This window comes from Cajanus cajan, chromosome 11 (genome assembly GCF_000230855.2).
Source record: "Cajanus cajan strain Asha chromosome 11, NIPB_CcT2T_4, whole genome shotgun sequence".
Taxonomy (NCBI): Eukaryota; Viridiplantae; Streptophyta; class Magnoliopsida; order Fabales; family Fabaceae; genus Cajanus; species Cajanus cajan.
In genome coordinates this window covers 35,577,271-35,604,821 of record NC_138527.1, presented here as the reverse complement: position 1 = coordinate 35,604,821, position 27,551 = coordinate 35,577,271, and the positions used below count along the sequence as shown (strand labels likewise).

Genomic DNA, 27,551 nt, shown 5'->3' with positions numbered 1-27,551 from the left:
ATGTATAAATTAATTTTAGTTCATAAAAAAGTATAATTTATTTTACTTTTTATGTCATATTATTTTCTTCTATTGGTAATTACTTACTAAGAAGTTTGTCCAATCTATAAAGCCCTAGTCACTTGAGAATTTATAACCCTTTTCTATTTTTATAAAAATAAAAACTAACAGTATAAAAACAAATTGCAAACATGTTACTTGGCCCAATCTTGAGTCGAAGTTCTATTGTGTTCAATTTTTATGCATTAATCAGACTGAAATAGCCACTTGAAAATCTGTATAACTCAACCACAATGGCCCAATTGAACCAATTCAGTTTTTAAAAACATTGTTTTAATGGCCTGGTCATGAAACAGACCAAATTGAGCTTTGGGCTGGATAGGTCAAAATTGAATAATACACGATAATCCTTTCTTGCACAATGCTTTGATTATTTTCATGTTATTCACATAAGTTTGCTTATTACTACCATACATAATCTAATTGACAATTACATTACAAGGTAGACAAAGAAAATACATGATATAACTGGGGAAGATTATTTTTCGTATTTCAATTGTATTTGAAGAAAAATAAATATTTACGAAATAAGTTATATACTTAAGACAATTAAACTTTTATTTTTAAAATGCAGCATTTACTACTTTAGGAGTCAAATTCTTAAATTCAATATATAAGAACATATAAAAATATTAATTTAGAAAATCAATTAATTAGTGATTTACGAATTAAAAAAATACTGTGCATTAAAATTCATAAATGATTAATTTATTCACTTTTCTTGATTACAAAATTTGGTACTGGTTTCGTTGGACTTTGATGAGAGGTTTTACTCACACTATTTTGAATTTTGATACATTATCAGAGAGAAAGAGAGAGAGAAAAGGTGGATGATGGAGGGCGAGGAAGGAGGAGGCATAAGGCTGAGCAAGCGAATCGCGAACGGAGAAGTCGACTACAAGAACAAATCCGGCACCGCCTGGAGCCACTCCTATCTCAACCAGAAGCCATGGCACCCTCTCTCTTACCCCAACCAACGCCGCAAGTGGATCGCCGAACAAACCCACGCCAATCGCCAGCGCCGCGCCGACGAAGTCTCTCGCGAGGTACCTCACCTTCTCTCCATTCCGATTCCTTCATCTCCATTCCTCTATCCTAATTCCTCTCTCTTTGCACTTTGCAGTTCGCGCAGGAGCAAGAGTTCTTTCGCCAAACCGCTCTCATCTCCAAGAAGGAGAAGGAAAAGGTTCCTTCGCAATTCGCGTCCTCTCTCTTCGTTTTTCGTCGTTTCGCTTCCTTCGATTTGAAATTAGGGTTTTGTTTTGTGTAGGTGGAGCTCATGCAGGCTGTCAGCTTCATGTACGTTCGGCCTCCCGGTTACAACGCCGAGAGCGCCAAAGCTGCTGAGATGAACGATGAGAAGAAAAAAGAGGACATCAGCAACGATGATGGACCTTCCTCTTCCATGTACCTTACTTTCTGTTCAATATGTTCAATAATAATGATGATGATGATGAAACTAATCTGTCACTGGTGTTTGGTTCTTGTGTGATTGAATAATGGATGTGTTTGCCTCTTAGGCCGCAGAGTTCCTCGCATTTGAATGAAGAGAAGAAGAAACCAAGGCCCAAGGATGTCTTCGGGCGTCCTCTTCCGACAGAAGAGGAATTTGAAGTTCTTAAAAACGCGCCCAGGTATGTAATTGGTGTTGTTTTATGTGGTTTGTGTGGTTGTGTTATTGCCTGACCTGTGTATATGCTATATGGGAACCTCTAGTGTCCAGATGGATGTGTGGTGTTTGTGTGGTATTCAAAGACTATTTAATGATGTGCTGTTTATAAATTTGGTTGGATTTCTTGGTATTATGACGAATGGATTGTAGTAGGGTCTAGGTCTAGTAACAGATTTTTTGGAGCACATGGGGATTACTTTCGTCGGGGTTGTCTCTGACTCTCTGTTATGAGTTAAACACACAGACAGATCTCTGAGATTATTTATCATTGACTTGCTTGGGATATCTGGCTGGCTATGTTGTTGAATGTGGCTCAGCAGTCAGCACATATCAAAGTTGAAATAAGGATAAATTGAGCAGATATTTACCAATTTAGGCTCTGCAAAAAGATGAATCCTATATCTTGTCTAATGTTGAAACTTGAAATGACTGAGTAGAGTCATTTGTTTTTTCAGAAGTTTTATTTTTCCCTGAGAAGTTAATGGTAATAGGGTAAATGACTGTCACCTCATACACTATTTATCCTTCAAAAACTTGCAAAACCTCTTTTAATTGGTATATGCCATCCATTAATGAAAGTAACATCTAGGTTTGAAGTTTAAACTTATTGGAGGTTATAGATTCAATAGAGGAAGCTATTCCTTTTAAGAAAAACTTTGGGTGCTAAAATTGTGGTTCAAAACAACATAGAGCATTTCTGACTTGTGGAGTACAGAGAAAAAAATATCTGTAGTTTTTAGATCATAGACATAAGTTACATATTAAACAACAATACAGGTGTTGAAAGTGACTGAAATCTGTAATATTAAGTGCATCTTAGATCTATTTGTTAGTGATTGACAGATTGGTATAACTCTGCCTGATTGCCATAGATTCTTATCTAGTTATCTTTTATTATTTAGTTTGGGAAAACCAAATTTCTTGTTATACATTTAGACATGGAAGTGTATACTTCAAGTTTAATTGCTGCTGTGAACCTATTAGTAACAGAATGGTTTTTAGGTTGGAAACAGGAGCTCCTGCCAGGGTCAAACCTTTTGGAGTTGAAGTCCGTAATGTAAAATGTTTAAGATGTGGGAACTATGGTCACCAAAGTGGTGATCGTGAATGTCCCTTGAAGGATGTTATAATGCCTAATGAGGAAAGCAGATTGAAAAGAGACGATCCCTTGAATGCTATCCTTGCCCACACAGATCCTACTGAGGTTAGTTGCTCATTTAATTGAACCCTTGTTTGGGAAATTTAAGAAATTTTATGGCTGTTTTGGATGTTGTGGATTGATATACTTATGCAACAGTAGAGTTTCGTTTCATTCAATTTTTGGATTTTTCCCCCAATTTTGTTGACATAATTACTAGGTTGAACATACAAGTTCTTGGTTTTCTTTTATTTGTTAACCTTTATATAAATAATTAATACATTGTTCTCCAACTCAATTGCACTGTTTGAAGCTACTAAATTGCAATATACTGATTGTAACTTAAAAAAATATACCTTGTGTCATAGTGAGATGGCTTACATCTGGTCACAAACTGATATTTACATATGCCGAGAATTGTGTTTGCAAGAATGCCTTTCTGTATATATAACTTTATCTCAATCCCAGTCTTTAATTATTTTAAGCTCTCTGGACATAAATGCACTTGTAATCAATGTTGAATATGATAATTTGAGCAAGCAATTAAGAATTTAAAATTAGTGTCTAGCTGTTTTTAAGTGTAACCTTTCAAGGGATGATGCTTTATATACAGCACACTATCTATAGTTTCATTCATTTCTATTCCTTCTTCAATAGATTCTTGCCCCCATCATTGTACAAACCTTTCCCATCTCTGATGAAAGCATTTGGATCAGCTTGTTTTACTGTTGTCAAAACTGTAAATGAAAATGTTAAGAGAGCTTTTGCCTGGATTTTTTTTTTTTTTGGAGTGAAATAATCAAATTAAGATATGCACATATTTGGATGAAAAAGCTAAGAACTTGGGGAAAAAAAACTCCCCCTTATAGATGAAGGGGAGAGAATGTGAAGTCGTGAAGATTTTAAAAATTCAACCTCGATCAGGACAATTTTAGATTGCCTTCAGATTTTCTCAAGTCTAGAAAGAATTTTATTTAGCCTCCCACCAATTTCTTTAGTGTGCACAATCAATTGGGAACTATTTCTTATATTTGTTCATGCAAATTGTAGTCTAGATGCAATGAAGATGTGTATCACTTTTTCCCTCCTTAAAAGATGGTATAATATTGTTATATATTTTATTTATTGTGCTGTTTGGCAAACGATGCAGCCCCTAAAATGGGAGCTCAAGCAGAGGCCAGGAATCAGTCCTCCTCGTGGAGGGTTCAAACCAGATGATCCCAACCAGCAGATAGTTAGTGAGGACATATTTGATGAGTATGGAGGTATCTGCTGGCAGCTCTTGTTTTTAAAAATTATTTGTATGCCTAGTAGTCTCAGATGTTTGTCCAAGAAAGTAACCATAACCATTGCCTATTTTTTCAGGTTTTCTTGGTATGGATAATATACCTGAGTTATTAACCAACTTTTCTAAGAAACCTAAGAAGTCCAAAAAAAGCAAGCACAAAAGGCACCGACAAATAAATTCAGAAAGTGAAGTATCATTAAACGAAGGAGAGAGGAGGTCTAAGAAAAAAAAGGTTAAGGTAAACAAAAAGAAGCAAGGGTCAAGTTCTTCAGAAACTTCGGACTCCGAAGAAGGTCATGGAAAGAGGAGGCACAAGAGTTCCCATTCATCAGAAGATTCTGATAGTTACAGGAATGATCGAAGTAGGTTAAAAGGTTCTGACCAGCCTAGGTGTGGTAGGAGTAAACATGGCAGAAGGTGTTCTTTTTCACCTGAGGAGTCTGATCCGGATGGGTACTGCAGAAGTCACAAGAACAGTGATAAGCTGTGTTATTCATCTGAAGACTCTGACAGGGATGATCGAAGTAGAAAGAATATACAAAAGCATAAGAGGAAGAAAAGACATTCTTATTCACACGAGGAATCTGGTCATGCTGGTGATCATGCTGATAAAAAGAGCAGGAATGAGCCTTCTTATTCATCCGATGATTCTAATCACCAAAGACAACCCAAGGTCAAAAGGAGCAGCCATAAGCATTCATCAATATCCCATTGCGATTATCAACAGCATAACAGAAATTATGGTTTTGATCGCTACCAAGGAAGTAAAAATTCGGATGTCGACAAAGACAATCAAAATAGAAGGTTCAAACCACCCAAGGGTTCTGAACTTTCCGAAAGTGATGTGGATAAAGAGAAGAACAGAAAAAGGCATCATTATACATCAAAGGATTCTAGTGCTGATGGATATCATAGAAGTGAAAAAAGTAGATATGAACGGTTTTATTCATCCGATTATTCTGATCATCGTGAGAGACATCATAAACCAAGGAGGAGCTGATTGCAAATGAAGCATTACAGGAATTACTAGAGCAGGCAGAGTACGTCTTCCTAAAGGATGCCAAAATAGTAAACACCAATGTCATTTTGATGTATTAAAGGGGAAGTAATAATTAGTGCACCAAGAATCAGAATTTGTTGTATTAGTCATGTTATTTTCCGAAGCACCTTTGTGTAACAGAGTTGGCATTCCTTTCTTTGTTTATTTCCCCCTGTTCTAAATGAAGTTTGCTCTTTTGAGATTTTATTCACTCATTGAACAAGACTAATCGAAATGTTTTTCACGCTCAGGCCCTTATAGAATATGGGACTCTATAATCACTAAATTCAAGCATTAATGTAAATTATCGGTCATTGTAAATGAAAACATATTTCTACGTAAAATTATAATTTTCATCCTTAAAATTCCGGTTCTACTTTAGGCTTTTTATTTCCATTTTATCTAATCTAATATAAATAGTGATGATAATAATGATAGTCTAAGATTTGGTCAATGGTGGTTATTTTAAGTCAGTTGTTAGGGTCTAAAGACAAAATTTACAGACACGAGAATAACTTTAAAAATATAATATAAATCATATATAATGCTAAATATAATAATTTTCGATTAGAAAATGATTATAAATCTCAACGAAATTGCAGTGAATCTTTAATAATAGGTTATTAGGTTTTATAATTTATCTAATATTTTAGTTTGAATTATATGTTAAATATTTATTATATAACTAAAATTTAAAATAAATTATATACATAAATAAATATTATTTTTTATTTAAATATATAAATTATATTCAAAATTTAAACAAGAATATATTTTTAAATGTATAAATTATATTTTAGATTTATGATAAATAATTTATATTATAATACAATATTATTTTTATTGATATTTTTTTTTTGTAAAGATAGGAAAGATTACAAAGACTCGCAATGAAAAATAAACTTGTCTTCATGTTTCTAACTATCCCAACCTCCCACCCAACCACTAGGCTAACCCTAGTGGTTTATTGATAATTTATTTAAGATATTAAATTTTAATTCATAAATAATTATGATAAATAAAAATTAAATCAAATATAAAATTAAAAAAAATTCTTAAAAACCTATTCAAAGAAAAAAAAATCTTTAAAAACACTGCACATGATAAGAGTTCTAGATACAGGAGTTGATAAAAGTTAATATTGACTATTAAAGGTTTACTTTAATTTCTAAATATTGAAAACTTTGTTATCAATAAAAGAATATTCCGAATGATTTTAAATTACCTTAAAATAAAAAACATACTCATGCTAAAAGTAAAATATAATCATCATATATAACATTTTGTAATTGAATAATAATATAAAACCTTTAATTCACAACACTGAATAGTACAATGAAAATAGCCGAATACGGCATAAAGAGAGAATGACATGTAAGTTCCTTTTCATATAATAATTTGTCATTTCAATTTCTTTGATAAAAAAATAGTGTGAAGGTAAAAATTAACAATGAATCACTGAATCATGTAATTTGTACTGGTGATACGGAATCGCATTAGTTTATCCATTTATAGCAAGATTCAAAATCAGTTGATATTCATCACACGATGCCAATTGTTAGCCAGTCAAATAATAATAGAATATCGCGAATAGCTTAACCATAAAATTCTAATAAAAAATGGTGATGTTCACAAAGGGCTTGGAAAGATAATGCACATATACTAAAACCCTAACAATGCGAAAGCAGACAGTGACAAAATCACACCACTTTCAAACCTTCAAGTCCGATAACACAAATTTCCATGTTTCTTAACGGTTGGTCTCAAACCATGTACTTGAAGACAAAATAACCTACTTAATGTACTGAGACAGGTTACCATCATTAAGAGTACATCAAAGCTGAAAATCATCCTGATTTCACAAAATGGTTAGACAGCAATCTAGCAATCTCGGTGAACCCAACCTTATCTTTCCCATCAAAAATGGTCTTCAGCTTTGCATCACAGAAGATCTCCTTCTTATTTGAAGGATTCTGCAAAAGAATAGCCTTGTCATGCCATTGTAAAGACAGACAACACCGAAGATACAAAACAGCAGAGAAGAAAAAAAGGGTCATAATCCAAAACAAATTATCCTGCTTCTATAACCAATGTTATGAAAGCTTCACCTTATTTATTGACAAAAAACATTACAAATAAATGGAAAAACGTACTGCAGAAAAATGCCAGCATAAAAGGAGGGCCAACAAACATCAATATTGCTATTAGAAGCTCACAACTGAACTAAAGCATACATCTCAAAGATAATGATCAATAGATCAAACAATGACACCCAAGAAAACTTATAAATAATCAGTACAGTATCCACCTCCGAAAAGCAAATTACCATTGCATAATAACTATCTTATTAGAAAACAAGTGAATCCCTATTTTTGTAAGCATATAACTTTAGCCCTTGCATTTACAAAATCCTCATTTTAGTCCATGACTTAGCAAATCGTCATTCCCTTCAATCCTTTTTGCAAAAAAGACAGTATAAAATCAAGCGAAAAAGGGGTAAAGTGAATGACTTATTCCAACACTAAACCTTTCAGTTTCAACGAGTAGAACATGGTCTCCTCACTACATAGCATATCACATCTACAAATCAAAACCATAAAATGCAAAAGGCTAAAAGCAACAAAAGGATGCCCTAATTATAACAAACAGAGATGAACATTCTTCAACGTCAGAGACAGAGAAGCACAAAACCAAATGAATAGCCTCATTGACGCAACTAAACTAGTAGCGTGACTTAACAAGCACATACATATATTCAAGAGTTAAACCTAACACTATAAGCAACACACACTAACGATTATCACAAATAATGGCCTAAATCGCAAACACGTTGTTTTTTCTCGAGTGCGAAATAGAAAAAATCAATTGAAAAGGCGAATATCGCAAAGAGAAACAACAGCGGTGAGTGAAAACGAAAACGAGACCTGAAGATTTTGCAGCTTGATGTATTCCCAGACTCTTTTGACGGCGTCGGTTCGCGACACTTGAGGAGCGCCGAGGAAGTGGCCGAGCTCGGAAGAGACCGGAACCACCTTCTGTATGCCAGAGATGGTTCTCGTCGGGGACGTCTTCTTCGGCGCGGCTTTCGCGGCGGCTCCCTCGGACGGGGCGGCTTTCTTGGCCGCGCTCTTCGCCGCCGCCGCCATGAAGGCTCTTCCGGCGCTCGCTCCGAAAACCCTAGCAGGTGCCATGATCGCTACGCGGAAACCCTTTTCGTTTTGAGATTGTGAAACGTCGAAACCCTAGACTGGGAGTGTGAGAGTCTGAGGGTTTTGGTTCCCTCCCTCGCTCCTCGATCATCCCACGGAACTTTTCGATTGTTACTAGTTCCTGCAGTCAGGAGTGACGTGGCGGATTTTGATTGGCTGTGAACGTACGTAGAGATGACGTGTTCGAGTTTATGTGAAACCCGCCTACAGTTCTATACAATTCGAATTTTACAAAAATTTATTTTCGGTTTTTTTCGGTTTTTCTCTGCTTTTTTTTATCTTACGGTAAAAAAATTTTAAAAAATTATTTTCAAAACCATCTTACTTTTGTATTAAAATAGTATGTTTTAGAGGAAAAAGTATTTGTGTCTGACTTTGATTCCCATCAACTTGAGAGCTTTATTAATGGATAATTTATAAATATGTTTGTAGGTGTTTATAAAATTTTAGAGTTTATTTTAAGAGTTAATAAGTTTTTTTTACACTAGTAATCAATTATATATTTTAATAGTATTATGTCAGTTGCTTATATAATAAAATAAAAATAAAATAAAATTATTTAAAAGATATAATTAGTTGTCAGTATAAAAATTTTTACACTGACAGTGTATGAATGATTAACTCTTATTTTAATCTTAATAAGATTTCAAAATTCAATTCACCTAAGTTTTTTATAAGCAAAAACAAAATGTTAAAATATTGATAAACTGTTAATAAAATTAGATTCCACCTTCTAAAACAAAATTTTATAATCAAGTTTTGTAGATAGAAAAAAATATTTATCCGTATAAGTTATATTAAAAGTGTATAGACAAATTTTTTTTAAAATTATGACAAAATTAGTTGATAGATTTCCTTACAAAAATCAAGGTTTGTTTAAAATAGGATCTTTGATATATTACAAAGCTTACATTTTCTTAAATAAAGACACCATTATCATAAAAGATATTAGAGATATATAAATGATGGTGTAAACTTACACATGAGTTATTGTGTAAAGGGATAGATACATGTAAAATGTACTTTGATTTTTAAGTCAATAACATTTTTTATCATAATATTAGCATGCAATAATATTTTAAACAAAATTTAAGTATAATTTTTTTTATATATAATTGATGTTATTTTTCAATCAAAATTAAAGTTTTACTTTAATAATATGTATTTGCATGTAGTTTAAACTTGAGCAATATATATTTGCATATATTACCTAAATATATATCTATTACAATCAGAGGATAGCACTAATCACATCAAAAGAAATGCATCTAAGTTTTGTCATAATGTACCCTAGACAATGAGACAATATAATTATAAATATATGTAGGAATGTGAGTGACACTTTATCTAACCTTATTTTACTAATATTTTTCTATTGTTAGTTGAAAGTAATAAATCTTATTGAATAACATCAAAAGAGGATGTGGTTAAAAGAGTATTTAGTGAGAAACAAATGATTCTAAACATATAAAAGACAAAATAACATGGTTAATTGTATTATTAAAAGCAAAAAGATCATAAATAAAACTAAAAATCAAATAGCAATTATATATATTTGTATCCCTTTTATATTGTTATAGATGACACATAAATAAACATAAATATCATTATCCTTTATCTAACCTAATGATGTGTTTAGTAAATAAGATGAGAAAAGAAAAATAAAAAAAGGAAATAAGTAAATAAGAAGTAGAGTAAAAATTAAAATTATTCATTTTAAAATAAATAAATATAAATTATATATATATATATGATTTCGTAAAACATAAATTTTTGAAGGACTTAAAAGTCTAAAACATAATCAATTATTTTTATAATTTTACATATTAGTTAAAAAAAACCACTAACTCAAGACTTTAATTAAATAAAAATAAAGTAATTTTAATATAAAAATAAATACAGTAAACACCAGGAGAGAAAAAAAAAAAAAAAAAAAAAAAAAGAATCGCACTCATTAAAATTATTTTGAGGGACAATGTTAGATGTTAGAAGTTAGAAGAAGGCAGGGTTGGAGCAGCCGCGAATCGTGTTGAAATGGGGCCGTTGGGTCGGAGGAGCATGTCGACGGTGTCGAAAGCGGTGGCGGAAATCACCGGCACCGGAAAAACCAAAACCCGCAAATCTTCCAGTGAACTCTGCAACTTCCTCGGCATCCCTCATCACTCTCGCTCCGAAATCTCCCTCATTCTGTCCAACTTCATCAAACTCTACAATTCCAAGGTTCCCCCATTTCATTATCAAAATCCTTTCTTTCATATCCCTCACTACTCCTCGCTCAATTTAGGTTTTTTTTTTTTTTATATATTGAATCGTTGTTTATGTATGGTGTGCAGAGTCCTGGTATTAAAAAGGACAAGATTTGGGAGCAGAATTTGCAGACGCTTTTGCGTGGCAGAAACACTGTTGGTTTTCCCGAGATTGCGAAAATTCTGTCTCCGGAATTCGGTCAGGGTGCGATTAATATGAAGGGCAGTAATGTGGATTCCTCCGCGGATGCCGCAAAGGGGAAAGGCCCTCAAAGGAAAGGGAAGTCCTCTAAGAAGTAGGACTTGCACGAGGTATTCCTTCTTCTAGGACGTAGTTACTAGTTAGATACTTGAAACTTTGTGTCTTTGCTCAATCTGCAATTTTGCAGCATAATGTCATGATTGAATTCCAGTGACAACCTATTCAAACTAATTTGGCTGTTCTGTTGTTGTCCTTCTAAATAATTTTATTCCTTCTAGTTACTCCATAGTCACAACACATTGCCTTCCACTTTCAATTATTTTATTAAGCTGATTTGATGTGCATTAACTAGGCTTAATGTTCATTATCATTTGGTTTTCAATTCTTCCATCATTTATGCATCATTCGATGACGAATATCACTTGGTTAGTTGGTTGGTTGGATCAATTTCAATGGTATGCGAATTCTTCTAAGCGTTCTAAAGCACCATACAAATTCAACAAAACCTCTAATATCCACACAATTAGAAAAATCTCTTTTATTATGTGCCACTAACTATTGCCCTTTTGAAAAATTATTATTCTGATAAATGTTGTCTCTATCTAACATTATTCAGGGGGAACTGAAACAACTAACTTGTGGTGTCAAAAATGATCCACAACTGTGTTTGAGAGATACAAAACGGTTCTTAGCATTCAATCTTAAACGTCGGGTCATTACCTTGACTTTTTAAGCGGATTAAAATGCATAATGTTATTTTCCTTGCTTGTTATCTTGACTTCATATATATATATATATATATATATATTGCATTGAGGCAGTTGAATTTATGTTGAAGTAGGAACAGAGTTAGTATTCCCTAAATCTATTAAAAATAAGTCTTGTACGTCCAACTCAGTCAGGGAGAGTTGATAAAGTCTCATTACATGAGTTCCATCAGAAGTATACTATTATAGCATTATTCCTCAGTTGAATTGAACTAAAACTTTTCAAATTCTCATGCTGTGTGTATGGGAGCTCCGCCATAATTTTGTTCTACCTAACTGGGTGATATCCATCATGAGTTTCATATCTACTTTTTTCACTTCTTAGAATATGATATCCATCAGCACTAGAATCCTTTGATGAATAATGATGCTTTTTTTTTTGTTCTTCTTTCTATTCCATCTCTTAGAAAGAAAAAAACTTAAATAAAAATACTTAATAACATAGCAATACATTTATACAAAACTTCTATCCCAAGCACACACAATGGAGCCTAGACAGTTCTCAAGTAAAATCCAATCCATGAAATCATTTAATCTATGGTTATCCATATAACTTTTGGAATGTTCAGAACCTTGGGAGGTTTGAACCTTCTATTTTGATCATCAGAATTTAGACTTCCTTGGTAGTGATCAAAACCATAATTTCTGTTATGCTGTTGATAATTGCAATGGGCTGTTGATAAATGCTTATGGCTGCTCCTTTTGACCTTGGGTTGTTTCTGGTGATTAGAATCATCAGATGAATAAGAAAGCTAATCCCTGCTCTTTTTATCAGCATGATCACCAGCATGACCAGATTCCTCGTGTGAATAAGAATGTCTGTTTCTGCTATATTTCCTCTTATGCTATTGTATATTCTTTCGACTTTGATCATCCCTGTCAGAATCTTCAGATGAATAAGACTGCTCATCACTGTTCTTGTAGCTTCTCCGGTATGTTGACTTCTTAGAAAAGTTAGTTAATAACTCAGGGATATTATCCATACCAAGAAAACCTGAAACCTTCTTGGAAATACATCTGAGACTTCTAAGCATATGAATAATTTTTTAAAAAAAAAGCTGCTAGCAGATACCTCCTACTCATCAAATATGTCTTTACCAACGATCTGCTGGTTGGGATCATATGGTTTGAACCTTCCACGAGGGGGACTGATTCCTGGTCTCTGCTTGAGTTCCCATTATAGGGGCTGCATCATTTGCCAAACAACACAAGAAAATATATAACATTATACCATCTTTTAAGAGGGAACGAAAAAGTGATACACATCTTCATTGCATCTAGACTACAATTTGCATGAACAAATATAAGAATTAGTCCCCAAGAATAGACTGTGCACACTAAAGGACATTGGAGGGAGGCTTAATAAAAATTTGTCTATAGACTTTAGAAAATCTGAAGGCATCTAAAATTGTCCTGAACGAGGTTGAGCTTTCATCTAGACTACAATTTCTTACAAGGAATATTTGTATATAAGGAAGTTATGAGAAGTATATCGCAATTTAGTAGCTTCAAACAGTGCAATTGAGTTGGAGAACAATGTATTAATTATTTATATAAAGGTGAAGAAATAAAAGAAAACCAGGGACTTCTTTTTTCAAACTTGTAATTTTGTCAACAATAAAAAATCCCAAAATTTAATGAAACAAAACTCTACTGCTGCGTAAGTGTACCAATCCACAATATCAAAGGCAGTCATAAAGTTTCTTAAATTTCCCAAACAAGGGTTCAATTAAATGTGCAACTAACCTCAGTAGGATCTGTGTGGGCAAGGATAGCATTCAAGGGATCATCTCTTTTCAATCCGCTTTCCTCGTAAGGCATTATAACATCCTTCAAGGGACATTCACGATCACCACTTTGGTGACCATAGTTCCCGCATCTTAATATATTTTACATTACGGACTTCAACTCCAAAATGTTTCACCCTGGCAGAATTCATCTTTTTGTAGATATAGAACTCATCTTTTTGTAGAGCCTAAATTGGTAAATATTTGCTCCATTTATCCTTATTCCAACTTTGATATGTTCAGAGCCACATTCAACAACATAGCCAGCAAGTTATCCAAGAAAGTCAACGGTAAAGAATTTAAGCTTATCGCTGAGATCTATCTGTTGTGTTTGGCCCATAACATGGACAAACCCAACTCAGTGGCAAAATTTGTATTTCTTTTATGGCTTATATGTAGTTTTCGTCATTGTAATTTACTATTCTTTCATTTTTGGTCCATATAAATTTTTTAGTTATCCTTTTATCTCTAATCTTTTATAACGTTTCAAAAATAGATTTTACCATCAACTCTTATTAAAAGATATCTTATGTGGCAAATAAAATATGTTATATTTATTATATTTCATTTTATCAATATCACATAGGTAAATTGATTTTAATTTTTTTAGACAAGTTCAAAACGCACTTTGTTATTGTCACTTCATCATACTCTTCACGTGCACCCTCTCTAAGTCATGAAACATAAAGTTGGACCACCGACTTTCCTTCTTTGATGAGGTGTCCCACTAGTTGCTATCGTAGCAATCCAATAAGTGGCGATAGTCTTGAACTAATCGTTGTCATTCTTCTTGGCATTGGAGGAGGTGATATCGATAGTAATGCCAACAAAGTGGTGGACATTTTAGTGATACATGAGCTCTTGTACGATGGGGGAGTAACTGAGCGTAAGGTCGAACTCCTCCATAGTGAGGTGGCAGTTAGTGACAACCTTGTAGAGGTAGTGGTTGTTGAGGACAAACTCAATGTTAGTGTCAAGATTGCAATATACGAAAAGCAACTCCTCATCGTGGGGATTGGGATTGAGATTGGGAGGTTTAGGATTTATAGTGTCATAATTGAATCAAAGAGAAGTGTGATCTCAAGGTTGAGAATGAGGGTTTAGGTACAATGAAATGCATTTTGAACTTTTATAAAAAAAAAAAAAAAAAAAAAAATTAATTTACTTTTGTAATAATGGTAAAGTGAAATATAACATATACAACGTTTGTCACATAGAACTTCTTCTAATGAAGGTTAACAGTAAAAACTATTTATTAAACGTTATGAAAGCTTAGAGATTAAGCATTAACAACTAAATTTACATGGACCAAAAGTGAACAAGTGACAAATTGTAAGGACGGAAATTCTATTTAAACATTTTTTATTTGCTCACTTATTTGTTGCTATAGCATATAAACAAGACATAGTGTATATTCAAATATAAGTTTAAAATATTTTTTTGAGAATTTTTCAAGACATAGAGTTTGTTCAAATACAAGTTTAGTAGAGTTTATGAGAACTTCTTTACTGGAAAAAAAAATACTCTTTATTTAAAGTAAGAAAGCTCTAAAAATAACACTCGTAAGGTTTTATCCAAAGAATCTCATATTATGATGCTCATCAATGAGTGAGGGAAATGTAGGGAAAAAAAATAGAATGGTCATCTTAACAAATTTGCAGTGCTTGCCTGCTTTAATCAAACCACCAAACTATAACTCAGCCTTTCATTGTATGAGGTACAGTTCATACGGGATGATTAACCAATTGTTTTTTCAAATGTGAAAGTTGCTGGCAACTCACTGATTTTCAGTTGGCATTTTTTTTTCTTTCAGTTAGTACAATAGTTTAAGTTGATTTCATGGAGTTTGAATTCTAATTATTGAGAATACAAAAATATTCAAGTTAGAACGAAATATTAATGTATTTGGTATTTGACAAATTTTTTAAAGAGGTTAGGCTCTTTATTTGTCGAGAGAAACTCCTTTGCAATGAAGAAAATAATAATAATAATAATAATAATAATAATAATAATAATAATAATGAAGTCGATTTTATTTGAATTGATATTGAGATTTTATTTTTAAAAATTAGGTATATTTAGGTATTACATTTAAATTTTTCTCAACTCAATTATATTCTCCATATATTTAAATATAAAGCAATAATATTGTGATTAAAAAATTATAAAATCTTGATTGTTTTTATAAAATAATGTTTTAAAATATTAAACATCAAAAAAGAAAATATACATATGAAAAGAAAAATAATAAAATGAAGTCATGTATAAAGGTGTTGTTGGTCTTGGTATTTTGTATTGGTCTGATACCGAATAATAAAAAGAAAAAACACTTTTAGAAGATTAAAATATATCATTCTTATGTATTCTAATGTATTTTTAAGATGAATGGGATTATTAGCGGCTGTAAACAATTACGAACATGATTTATAAGAGTATTTTTATTTTCTCTTTAATTTTTAAGATTATGTCAAAAAAGTAATTTTCAAGATTATCAGTGACTAATTTTAGGCAAATTTAATTTTATCGTTTATATATATATATATATATATATATATATATATATATATATATATATATATATTGTGCTTTATATCTTTTCTAGTTAAAAATTTCTCTTTTTGTTATGAACTGGGATGGTTTTTAACCGTTAGAAATTATGATTTTTATTTTTTTCAAGTGTGAGAATTACAAACAGACCAAATTGAAAAGAAAAACATTGGGAAATATTCAAAAAAAAAAAAAAAACTAAACTAAACTGAAATAAGAAATAACAATAAAATAAAAGTTAGAAGAGTAAAATATTAGGCGTTCAAAATGGTTAAACATTTTTTTAGTGCAAGTAAATCAAGCAAGTTTTGATTTTTCTCCTCACAAAAAAAAAATATTCTTTTATTTTTCATTTTCTAAGAGCCAAAACTAAAATTTGACCGAATCATATAGACAAAATATATTGTTTATGAGTTTTAGAAGTATTGACTTTTTTTTAATGAAAACAAAATCATTTTATATGAATTAAAAATATTTTTAATTCTCTTATTATAAATATTGTGCTAATAATTTTAGAAATTTAGCACATAAAATGATACTTTAAACATTCTTGCAAACAACTTTGGAACTTTTGGTTATAATATTCGTTTAATTTCTGAATTTACATAGCCAGTGATAAGAGTTGAAAATTAGTGATTGTAATTTTTAAATTTGTAACATCTGAAAACTTTTATAATTAATAATGTTTTTTATAATTATTAATTAGGATGGTTTTAATAAATGCTTTTATTATTGAATTAAATGATTTTTAATTATATACATATTTTATTTTAATTTTGAAGGAACGGAAGTATAATTTGCTTGTATTGTGAAGAATTAGGAGAACCTTAGAGTTTGTGGGAGACTTTAAAGATCCACATCTTTTGTCTAGCATTCATCGAAGTAAGAGGAAAACACGTAATTTCACTATGAGCGTAGAGTTTATGTTAGATAATGAAATTGATCTTCAATCTCTTCTCTATTGTGTGCATTGTATGAGAGATAAATCTTAATTTCTCCATATTGTTACTATATTGCTCATATATTATTATTATATTATTGTTATGTGTTTGATTATCCAATTATATTCTATGTTATAAGTCAAAGTAAGATACTTATCGCTCCCTGTTTTTTATGTTTGTTTTATGTGAATGTTGTTGTAGGTGAGACTTACACATGATGCTAATGATGTTGAAGACAAGGCATAGACTTTGTCTTCAGTTCATGTTCTGATAGGATGTGATATGAAGATTAATTAAGATTTGAATTTGATTATATATTAATGTTGGGATGATTATTAGTTTCCACAATTGTTATTTTATTGGTAGACACTTGTTGGTATTTCATTTTTGGTATCTTATGTGATCTCTTGTTTGACCTAAGTTATTTTTTTAATTATGAACTCCTTTCTTTTTTATTTTAAATATTACACTTAATATGATATGTGAAGTAGAGAATCTCTTAAAAGTGAAAAAAAAAAAAGTAATTATACAAAACTCATTTGTATTAAATAAACTTAAAATGTAGTACTATGTATTAATTTTTGAACAAAGGTAAGTATATATATATATATATATATATATATATATATATATGTGTGTGTGTGTGTATATTCTTTAAAAAATAGAACGAGTACATAAATTAAATTCTTTTAAAAATTAAATTTTTCTTAATTATGTCACTTGTAAAAGTATTTAACAAATGATTAATCATTGATAAAAAAATTATTGGATATTCTCATTTACTTAAAATAAAAATAAGCAATGATTATTAAAAAATTATAAAAGTAGTTAATAGTTATTTGAGGATTTGACATACATAGTGATGAGATAAGTTATCATTCATTTAAGTAAAAATTAAATGAATATAATTACTAATTTACTCATCAATGTTCTTTAATGATTGTAATGATTAACATTAACCGGTATTTCTTTACTAACAACATGGTAAAATACCCCCTTCTTAACTACATCTCTATTGTCACAAGATTCAAATTTAATATCATGTTTAAGGAGGATAAATGACTTATCGGTAAAGTAATATTTTATATTTTAAATTAATTTTAAAACAAGTATATTTTTTAAAATGATTAAATCAACTTTTATTCATTTTACAAATACTATAAATAGTAAGTTTAGATCTTAAATGAATGAAAAAATTTGTAAGGATCAAAACCAAGACTTACATATTTTGTAAAGATTAAAAATATATTTAAGTAATATGTATTGTGAAAAAACTAATAACTTAAAACATTAAAAAAAAAACACACTATACATATTAATGAGTCACCATTGTGTTGTCATTTCGACTTCACTCTTTTAATAACCAATCTCATTGGTTTGAAAAGTGATTTAAGTATTTTATATTTATTTATAGGATTAAACTTTTTTAAAGTAATGACTGTGCTTTTGAAGATAAAATATACCCAATGTTGATTAAAAAAATCAACTATTAAAAATTAAGATAAAATTAAATTTATATATAATAAAATTTAAATTTAATAATATTATCAATTGATAAATTTTAATTTATAATTTTTATTATTTTATTATTTTCTTTAATGCAATCTCTTAATTTTAGAGGAGACAAAAATGATTGTTTCTAAAATATGAATAACTAGCATTTTAATCCAATACACAATAAAATTATTGATTTTATATAATTATATTTATAACAAATAAATATTTTTTATTATATTATACTTAAAATTACAATAAACAAATAGTTTTGAATATATAAAAAAATATTTTATATTTGTGGCAAATAATTTATATTATGATATAAGATTGTTTTTAATAATTTATAATCTCTTAAAATATTAAAATAATATAAAACAATATATTAAAAAAAAGATGTTAAAAAAATATTGAAATGATTATAAAAATGATGTAGAGGAGTAATATTTAAATTTTAAAAATAAAATATATAATAAATCATTTTATATAAAAATATAAAACATAATTGTACATTAGAAATGTGAATCTTTTTTGTGATAAGTAAATATTCAAATAAAAATGAATTAGAGAGAGTGTGAGAGTTTACAAAGTACAAATTTATTAGAATTTATATACAAAAAAATATTTTGGTGGGATATGCTTTATTGCATTTTTGTAAAGCTTGTCACAATTAAGGTTTAGTGCTCACAATTAAAAGTTCATAACATAAATATGAGAAATTTAAACCCAAATAATTTATCTTGAATGTTATTGTTGATATATTTATTTTAACTATTTAATATTGATATTTTTTTAAAAATAGTTTAAAATTTTAATTTAATCTTATAAAATTAATTTATAAGATATTAATTATTTTTCACCTATATATATTATTATAACTTTATGTTTAGATGATGTGAGATTTTCAACGCATCTATTTATTAGACATTTCAAATGTAAATTTTGAAAGATTAAATATATATGGATAGTTTGATAACAACCTAATATAAAGTATATGATAAGTCCAAAAACAATCAATAATTTCTAAAATATATATTCTTATATTATTTAAAAAAATCAGTTAAAAGTGTAACTCAATTTTATAAAATTAATTTATTAGATAAAATTTACTTTTCACTAATATGCACTATGACCTTATTCTTACATATTAAGGATTGATAACAAAAATAATTAAAATAATATTAATTAATAATTATTTATTTTCGATCAATCATTTAAAACTAAAGACATTTAAGTTTTTACTATTAGTATTGATAAAAATGTTTTTTAAGAAAAAAATTCAAATTTTCATATCTAATTACTTGATAATTTGAATTTCATAATTAAAAATGACACAAATCTAATTAAACTCAACCTAAATTATTTAACCAATATTTCATGTATACTAATACATAAATTTTATGTTTTCTAATAGAAAGATGTAAAATTATGTTTTCTAATACATAAATTTTAAGCTGTAATAAGTGAAGGTGCAAGAGATGATGTGGGTGAGACTCTTGGACAGTAGCCAAGATATTTATACCTCCCAACACTACTTGTGAATCGGACAAACCCACATGGTAGTAGATCGGGTCGGGTCAATCCGGAGAAATCCAACCGTCCATTCCGTTTCGCATCTATCATCATCTCTTTGTCTTCCACAACCGCCTTTCATATTCCGGCCACCGGTCTTCTCTCTTCGTTTTCCCTCCGGCCGGTTCTTCTCCTTCGATCTCTCACCAATCCCCTTCCTAGGGTTTCCTTCGCACCATGACTCTTTCCGACGACGAGGACGAGAATCTCGCTCAATTTCTTGAATCAGAAGTCCTCTCCGAGGTATCTGACAAGGTATTCCTATTACGCACGCTTTTTAACTTATTTTCTTTTGTTAAACGATAGATTAGGGTTTTGATTTGGGGGTCTGAGATAAAAAGGTTTGTTTTCTAATAGTTATGCTGGAAACGTTGTTGCAGGAAGAGGAAAATGTGGAGGAACCCAAAGCGAAGAAAAAGCGCGTAGAGGAGGTTGAGAGTACCAAGCTAAAACAAAGTTCTGATTCAGCACCTGTGCCGAAGGACAATGTTGTCAATAATGGGGTGGTGCCGAGAAGGATTGAGACTGGTTCTTTCAGCAAAATTCCACCGGAGCTTTTCCATCATATCCTTAAATTTCTGTCCTCCGAGGTTATCTCTTAACACTTTATTTTATTTTTTGCATTTGTGTGTGTTTTGGTATAGACATTGGGGTAGTCCCAGCCAGAAAGCAAGTATATTCTCGGTTTAAAAATAAGTGTATAGAAATTAGGTTAGTCCCTTTATCTCTTATTTCTGATAATTCTGATTAACCAATAGGTCTATAAACACAGTGGCGATTGGCCTGAGCCAGGAGAGTCCGATGGAAATATATATTTTTAAATGGTTTTTGATAGATGATTCCCTTTAACCGTGGGTCCTCTATGTAGCTGACTATGGTTTTTTGATGGGTGCAGGACCTTGTTTCTTGTTCGTTAGTCTGTAGGTTTCTGAATTATGCTGCATCTGATGAGGCATTGTGGCGACGCCTGTAAGTACATATTGTTTCCTCCTCAAAATTGCATTTTTTTTTTAAGTTTTGTTGATATTTGTTTGAGATTTAGCATCTGATAGGTTACATGGACTTAGTTTGGATTATATAGTATTTCAATTTGGGAGTTGGCTTCTTGGTCAATCAGCTAGTGCTGATGTTCTACTTAGCTCAGGAGTGCTGGTCCCATATCTTCTGGGTATGAGACAGAGAACTCCCCTGTTTGAAGTGGAGCCCCCTACTACCAGCTTGGCTTTGAGGAGTTGGTTCTCCTCGTGTTATTTATGTTTCATGTGTAATGAGATGTGTCATTAAAAATGCATGAACTGTATATTAATGCCTATTGTCATGGTAAAATTTGCTCAGGTACTGCATGCGATGGGGCCTTCTCCCCCCTACAAGAAAGCTAAGGGAATGCCCATGGAAAAAGTTATACATTCAGGTGCTTGGACTTTTTCCATATATATTTATTTTGGTAGTCTTTCATGTGCATGTGTTCATCTATTGGTGATTTTTGGTTGAGGATTTTGTTGGCATCAACTGAAATGGAGTTAATGAACCTTGTTTTGTGAAATTTTGTGTGGATCTCACAACTTCTGCTATTATTATGCAGCGTGATGAAGAGGACATGGTCCAACTTGTTAGAAGCTGCCAAAATGAGTTTAAGGAGTACTACATTCAAATGCAAGCAGCTAAGCGAAGTCAAGCACCTCTTCCTTCACAGGTAATGATGGAAACTATTATAGTGTGGAGTGGAGCTATATACTAATATGTTGGGATCCTTTCAGCTATGTGAAAAACAAAGCTAGATTAACAGTTCTAGTCCTTATACAGCTTTTCATGAAGTTTATACAGCAATGCTGATTGCTTTTGCTCCTAGTGTGTCTATCCTAATTGAGATTTGTAATGTTATGCTAATGTAGTGTGGCAAAGTAAACTTGCATCTTTAATATTATGATCCCTTTTCATCTTTTTTTTTTTTACCTCTATAAAATAGAGGCCTCTTCACTGTTTGTTATTTCTCCCCCCCTTTTTTTTCTGCATGTGAAGTTGAAGGACGATAGGATAATTCTTGACAAAACATTGGCTGATCAAGTGTCATCATGGAAAAGCAGCAGGGGCCTAAATGATACAGTGGTGGCTGGTCATGCTTGTTCTGGGTTTACATGCTCTTTCTACCAAATTGGAGATGTATTTATTTGTGAGAAGACTGGTCAAGTTCATGGTGAGAAATTATCTATGCCAGTGTTTTTATGTGCTTTAATTACTTGACTTTTTTTGAACTTCTATTTTAAATTCTTTGGTCTGGGGTAGAGGTAGAGCTTATAATTTGTGTTTATTTTCTTTTCTAGTTTGCGATGATACATGTAGAGAAGTAGTGTTGGATCCTACAAACTCGCTTTTGGTCTGTACAATATCGGGGCACTGTTTTGATAGATTGGTGTCCCAGTCAGAACTGGAGCCTGATGCTGTAAGTCTGAATGTCCTTTAACATAATTTTTTTATATTGTTTTACTGTAATACATATCCATGCAAATTAATCTATAGAATAAATTGCACATACCCTTTTGTTGTTTCGTGAGATTGCACACACTCCTTGCTTTTTCTACTCTTACACTTGCTCCTTAATTGTTTTGAAAAATATTACACTACCCCTCTTAATTATTTGCAAAGATTAATGGAGGTTTCTGTAAACATTAAATAAAACAAGTGGGGGTTATGTATAATTTCACAAAACTTAAGAATAGTCAGTGTAATTTTCTCTTAATTTATTAAAGAGGAAAGTATCTATTATAATTCTGAATTATAATCTTAACAGTTAAACTTTTTTTATCAAACTTAAGTTAATGGTTACTTCACTTCTATGTAACTTATCTTTCTAATGGTTTCTTATTTCTTTTTAAATTTCAGGAGCAGCAGCAAGGTGGTGGGATTGATGAGGCAGACGCAGAACCATTTATGGGATCTGGGCGTTTTGGTAAATTTATCTCTTTTGCTTTCGTTCCCAAGTTCCTTTTGCACATGCATGTCATTATGACACATCTTTTTCCATTTTAACAGCACGAGCTTATTTACTGGGATACAATTGTGCTGATGAAAAGGAGCTTGAAGCTACTTTGAGGTTTTGCTAATCCCCACTTCGAGCTCTTCTGGGGTGGATAATCCCAGGTCTCACCATTTACGGATTTACCTATTTACTATTTAGTAGTTAACATTAAATATATTGCAGTTTCTCTTGGCAGAGGAATATTTGTTTAGTCTCAGTTATAGAACTTTGCATTTGTCTTCCTGTCTGTTATATTTATAGTTGTATGCTTTAATGTATAGTCGAATTTCTGTAGAGAAAAATATCTTTTCTCGTTACTACATTGTTGGTTCTTTATGTTCCAAAAGTCATAATTAGTGTGACATTTTTCGATCGGTGAGGTATTCACCAAAATAATTCTCAAAATTAATTGCGTTTTTATCCCTATAGTATTGTACATGCGATTTTGGTTTCTATAGTTTTAATATCTTAAATTAAGTACTCGTTCTTTTCAAATTAGTAAAGTTTAATTCAATAATTTATACTTTATCGAGCCTATTTTTATATTATAAATTAAAATACATAATTCGAAATGAGATTTTACTCTATTTACTTTCTCAATATTTTTATTATTATTTGTGTTATATATTTAAAATTGTATTTTACGCACTCCGCAATTAATCAAAAGATTTATCTCTCAAATAACTGTTTATTTATATTGATTTATTAATTTATTTAAAAAAAACTTAAAAGAAAATTATCAATAATTAAAAAATATATATGTATCATAATGGAAAATGTTTATTGTACATTTTGTTTTTGTGAGAAAAAGGAGCCAAAGTCCCAAATTAAGAACCTCTATTAAAAGAAACATAGGTGGAATTTGCAACAATAACAAAGATACAAAATCTGGAACAAAATTAAAAACTTTGAAGTCACTAGCTACGCATAAGCCACGGTTTGCTAAGGCATCTACTACTCGGTTAGCCTCCCTATGAACAAGATCAAAGGAAACTTAACGAGCACAGGCCAGGATCTTGATTTCTTGAATAACATTGAAACAATGATGAGAGGGGATACAACCTGAGCTGAAACTTCCTCACATAAATCCTGACCTTGACGCAATTTTTGATCAAAAACAAAATCATTTCTTCTCCCAAATTGCATCAAGAGTGCATGCAAAGGTTGCGTACCAACCGGCCGGAAGAAAATCCCTCCCGTTAAGATTAAATTCCATCCATTCTTCAATGTTGCATGTATAAAAAATCTGCGAGCTGTTTCCGTCCAACAGACCATCCCATGCTTCCTTGGTTCTGCTAGTCTCTCATAAGATGTATGATTGTTTCCCTTTCCTCCAAGCACACTGAGCAAGTATCACTCACCCCAATGTGTCTCCTGAATTGGTTCTCAATTGTGAGCATCAGGTCCCTAAATACTTTCCACATGATCATGCAAGTTCTTTCTGACACCTTCAACTTCCAAATATATTTGTACATGCCCTGCTTCATATCAACATCAACCTCTAACAATGATAAGTGTGCTTGTTTAGTAAAAAATTAACATCCACTGAACCTCCCCATATCACCACATTATTCCCAAAGACTTGACATGGAAAACTTATTGCTCGTATTTTGTGAATAGTCGACGTGGGTAAAACTTCATTTAGTTGGGAATGTCCCAAGAAACATGGTTATGATTGTAAGCATTTACTGGCTTTTCACATTCCAGATCTGTTATGGTACGCTAAGCAACATTCAACAAAATCCCATTCTTTGGGACTCAATAATCACTCCAAAAGCGGATCATACTACCATTATTAAGCTTCCATGCGAGGTTGTTTTCTAGCATGGGCCAACAAGCTTTTATGCCTTGCTAGAGATTTGGCATTGAGTTTATGAATGTAAGCAATGTCAAATCACGTCTATGATGTTATCTAGAATTCCAATATCTTCTAGAGTTTCTTTAACAAAAGACCAACTAAGCCTATCATAGGTTTTTTTTCAAGTTAATCTTGATTGTCATCCAGCTAAGTCGACCTTTCTTATTATGGCATTGAGTGAAAGACCTCTTGGACAATGAAAATGTTATTCAAGACATGCCTATTGGGGATGAAGTTACATTGACAAGGGGAGACCAGTTTTGGCATCAAACTTCAAAGTCTATTGTATATGATTTTAGTAGCAGTCTTGTATGTCACATTACAAAGACTTACAAGACAAAACTCTCTTATGAACCAGATTAATCTTAAGAATCAAGGATATAAGGTTCCATTGATGGTATTTCCTACTAAATTCCACTAGGTTTGATAGAAAAGTGCTTGTAGTCCATCCGGCCCAGGGGCTTTTAAGTGCTCCCATAGAAAAGATCATCCTTTTAATCTCTTCCAAATTCGCTTTTCTCTGCAACATTAATTTTTGGTTTTTCGACAACACTAATTATTAACCATGTCATGTGAAAATGTCACAAAATATTTAAAATTTTTGTTTGGGTTGAATCTATGTAAAATTTTGTTTATTTTTAGTTCTCTATTTTTAAAATAGAGTTTTCTTCTTCTCTTTTCTAAGATGCATCAAGGTTTTATTTCGGTTACAAAATGAAATTTTAATTTAAGCCAATTATTTACACCATATATGTGATACATGCTAATTGAACGGGAAAAAAAAAGTATTAACTAAGCATTAAATTGGATTAACAAAGTGAATGACAGACAAAATTTAACACATTATAAAAAAAAACAAGAGAGAGAGAGAGCACCAAAAGTGGATGTTTTAAAAGTAATAAACTAAAAATAAACTTTTAAATATTTACATAGATAAAAAAAATTATTTAACTCTTGTTATTTTAATTCATGATCTTGAATTTAAATAATATGTTGAATATTTGAAGGAGGATTTTTGTCGTTTATGGTAATTTTAACATGCCTGAAAATAATTTTTTAATAAAAAAAATACATGTAATTTATAAATAAAAAAATGTTAATTATTGAATCAAATTTACATTTGTAAAAATTATCTTGTCATCTAACGCCACAAAATAAAATGTGATCACATCATGTTAGATTTTAAAAATTAGACAGTTATTAGTAATTGGATGAAATATCATTGATTTGAAAATTATGAAAATCTGATTTATGTAACTAAAACTTCAAAAAGCTAAAATCAAGGAATTAAAAATATGATTAAACTAATACTCTTACGTGTGATAAAAAAATTTGAAAATGTTATCCCATGAAAGTCGAGGATGACTATTGTTGCATAGTTAGAAATGAGAGGATTGAGCAAATCATAAAATTACTATTTAATTGTTCATTATGATAGATGTTTGGGTGGGTTTTACTTAGGGGTGAGCAGAAATTCCGTCCCCGACCGAATTCGAAGTGCCCGCAGGTAAGTTCCTTTGTGCGGCCGGTTTTTTGCGGTTTCTCGGTTTTTCGGGTTTGTTAGAGTTGGTTTATTATGGGTTTTGTTGGTCGGGTTCGGATTAAAAAATTTGAATCCGTAGATATCTATACCCGACCGACCCAAAATAATTCAAAGGTGTATATTTATTCTTTTAGCACCGCGAGAGGAACCCTAGCCGCTGCTTACGAAAGTGACGAAACCTTCTCTTCTTGTGCTCAAAAAACCTAACCACCGCCGCTCAGCCTCAACGCCCTATTAAGCTTGTTCTGAAGAACAAACTTGTCCTTGATTTCAGTGGCGACCTTGAGGCGGTTCAGAAGCTCGCCAACATTCCCACCGCGTCCTTCCTTGTGTGTCGGAGATATAAAGCGAGTGCACCGGAAGACTGGGGAATGGGTTGAGTAAACTCCCCTGGGGTCGGAAGGGAAGGAGGTCCTCATACGGAGTCGCACACTTACTTGAGCAGTGCGGAAGACTGGGGAATGGGTTGAGTAAACTCCCCTGGGGCCGGAAAAATAACAGACGAAGCCTTGATTTTGGCCATCCACTTGAAGGCGTCGTCTAGGGTTTCGGCGTCGGTGAAGCTCTGGAGGAGGTGCTGGTAGCGCTCGAACTTGCGCTCGAATCCGACTAGACCGACCCGGTTAATCCGAGACCCGACAAATCCGAACCCGATAAACCTGAAACATTGTTAGGTCGAAAATGGGTTAAATTTTTTTTTGGTCGGTTTGGATTAGGTTAAATATTTTTTACCCGAACCCGACCCGTGCTCAGGGCTAGTTTTACTCCTCATAGTCAATGACGTATTCTCCTTTTCCCTTACATTATTTTAGTTTACAATTAGAATCGGTAAAATGATTGTCTAATGTGATTTGGTGGGATAATAGTTGAAAAAGTGAATCATGTTGGTCACTTTATGAACAGGTCAGACTTGTGGTTACAATAAAGGGAAATTTTAGTCTAATTAACTTTCTGATGTAGTTTATGTAAAGTTAAATAAATTTTAAATATCTCAATTTACATTTTAATTTGTTTATTCTTTTAATGATATAAATATAACTTATTCATATATTACAAAATAAAAAGTTATTCATTTACGTACTCAAATGTCTAATAAAAAAAATATGTTTAAAATTCTTTTATCAAGACAAAAACATCAACAAACATATATTAAATTATATTATAGGTTAAAT

The 27,551-nt window shown here is 31.4% G+C and overlaps 4 protein-coding genes across 4 annotated transcripts; 3 read left to right on the top strand and 1 right to left on the bottom strand.

The window, feature by feature from the left end:
- Positions 1-813: 813 nt before the first annotated feature.
- LOC109801032 (zinc knuckle (CCHC-type) family protein) lies at positions 814-5,408 on the top strand. The gene is made up of 7 exons (XM_020361999.3): positions 814-1,106; positions 1,184-1,246; positions 1,331-1,467; positions 1,581-1,694; positions 2,735-2,936; positions 4,021-4,135; positions 4,236-5,408. The coding sequence occupies exons 1-7, from the start codon at positions 891-893 to the stop codon at positions 5,156-5,158; spliced, it is 1,770 nt and encodes a 589-aa protein (XP_020217588.2). The 5' UTR covers positions 814-890; the 3' UTR covers positions 5,159-5,408.
- A 1,360-nt stretch (positions 5,409-6,768) lies between these two features.
- LOC109801002 (upstream activation factor subunit UAF30) lies at positions 6,769-8,509 on the bottom strand. The gene is made up of 2 exons (XM_020361959.3): positions 8,122-8,509; positions 6,769-7,170 (listed from the first exon to the last, which is right to left on the bottom strand). Exons 1-2 carry the CDS (start codon positions 8,386-8,388, stop codon positions 7,045-7,047), a joined length of 393 nt encoding a protein of 130 aa, XP_020217548.2. The 5' UTR covers positions 8,389-8,509; the 3' UTR covers positions 6,769-7,044.
- Positions 8,510-10,376: 1,867 nt separating this feature from the next.
- LOC109801406 (uncharacterized) lies at positions 10,377-11,142 on the top strand. The gene is made up of 2 exons (XM_020362463.3): positions 10,377-10,626; positions 10,740-11,142. The coding sequence occupies exons 1-2, from the start codon at positions 10,441-10,443 to the stop codon at positions 10,950-10,952; spliced, it is 399 nt and encodes a 132-aa protein (XP_020218052.1). The 5' UTR covers positions 10,377-10,440; the 3' UTR covers positions 10,953-11,142.
- An 8,784-nt stretch (positions 11,143-19,926) lies between these two features.
- On the top strand, positions 19,927-23,402 carry LOC109800756 (F-box family protein). Its single transcript, XM_020361616.3, has 9 exons — positions 19,927-20,217; positions 20,343-20,552; positions 20,858-20,931; positions 21,298-21,373; positions 21,545-21,655; positions 21,982-22,156; positions 22,284-22,402; positions 22,843-22,909; positions 22,993-23,402. The coding sequence occupies exons 1-9, from the start codon at positions 20,140-20,142 to the stop codon at positions 23,061-23,063; spliced, it is 981 nt and encodes a 326-aa protein (XP_020217205.1). The 5' UTR covers positions 19,927-20,139; the 3' UTR covers positions 23,064-23,402.
- Positions 23,403-27,551: the final 4,149 nt, after the last annotated feature.

Coding starts and splice junctions, on each gene's coding strand:
- LOC109801032 (XM_020361999.3), top strand. CDS start 891: ATGATGGAGGGCGAGGAAGGAGGAGGCATAAGGCTGAGCAAGCGAATC. Junction 1,247..1,330: donor CCAAGAAGGAGAAGGAAAAG/GTTCCTTCGCAA, acceptor TGTTTTGTGTAG/GTGGAGCTCATGCAGGCTGT. Junction 2,937..4,020: donor CCCACACAGATCCTACTGAG/GTTAGTTGCTCA, acceptor CAAACGATGCAG/CCCCTAAAATGGGAGCTCAA.
- LOC109801002 (XM_020361959.3), bottom strand. CDS start 8,388: ATGGCACCTGCTAGGGTTTTCGGAGCGAGCGCCGGAAGAGCCTTCATG. Junction 7,171..8,121: donor TCAAGCTGCAAAATCTTCAG/GTCTCGTTTTCG, acceptor ATTCTTTTGCAG/AATCCTTCAAATAAGAAGGA.
- LOC109801406 (XM_020362463.3), top strand. CDS start 10,441: ATGGGGCCGTTGGGTCGGAGGAGCATGTCGACGGTGTCGAAAGCGGTG. Junction 10,627..10,739: donor TCAAACTCTACAATTCCAAG/GTTCCCCCATTT, acceptor TATGGTGTGCAG/AGTCCTGGTATTAAAAAGGA.
- LOC109800756 (XM_020361616.3), top strand. CDS start 20,140: ATGACTCTTTCCGACGACGAGGACGAGAATCTCGCTCAATTTCTTGAA. Junction 20,932..21,297: donor GAGGCATTGTGGCGACGCCT/GTAAGTACATAT, acceptor AAATTTGCTCAG/GTACTGCATGCGATGGGGCC. Junction 21,374..21,544: donor GGAAAAAGTTATACATTCAG/GTGCTTGGACTT, acceptor ATTATTATGCAG/CGTGATGAAGAGGACATGGT.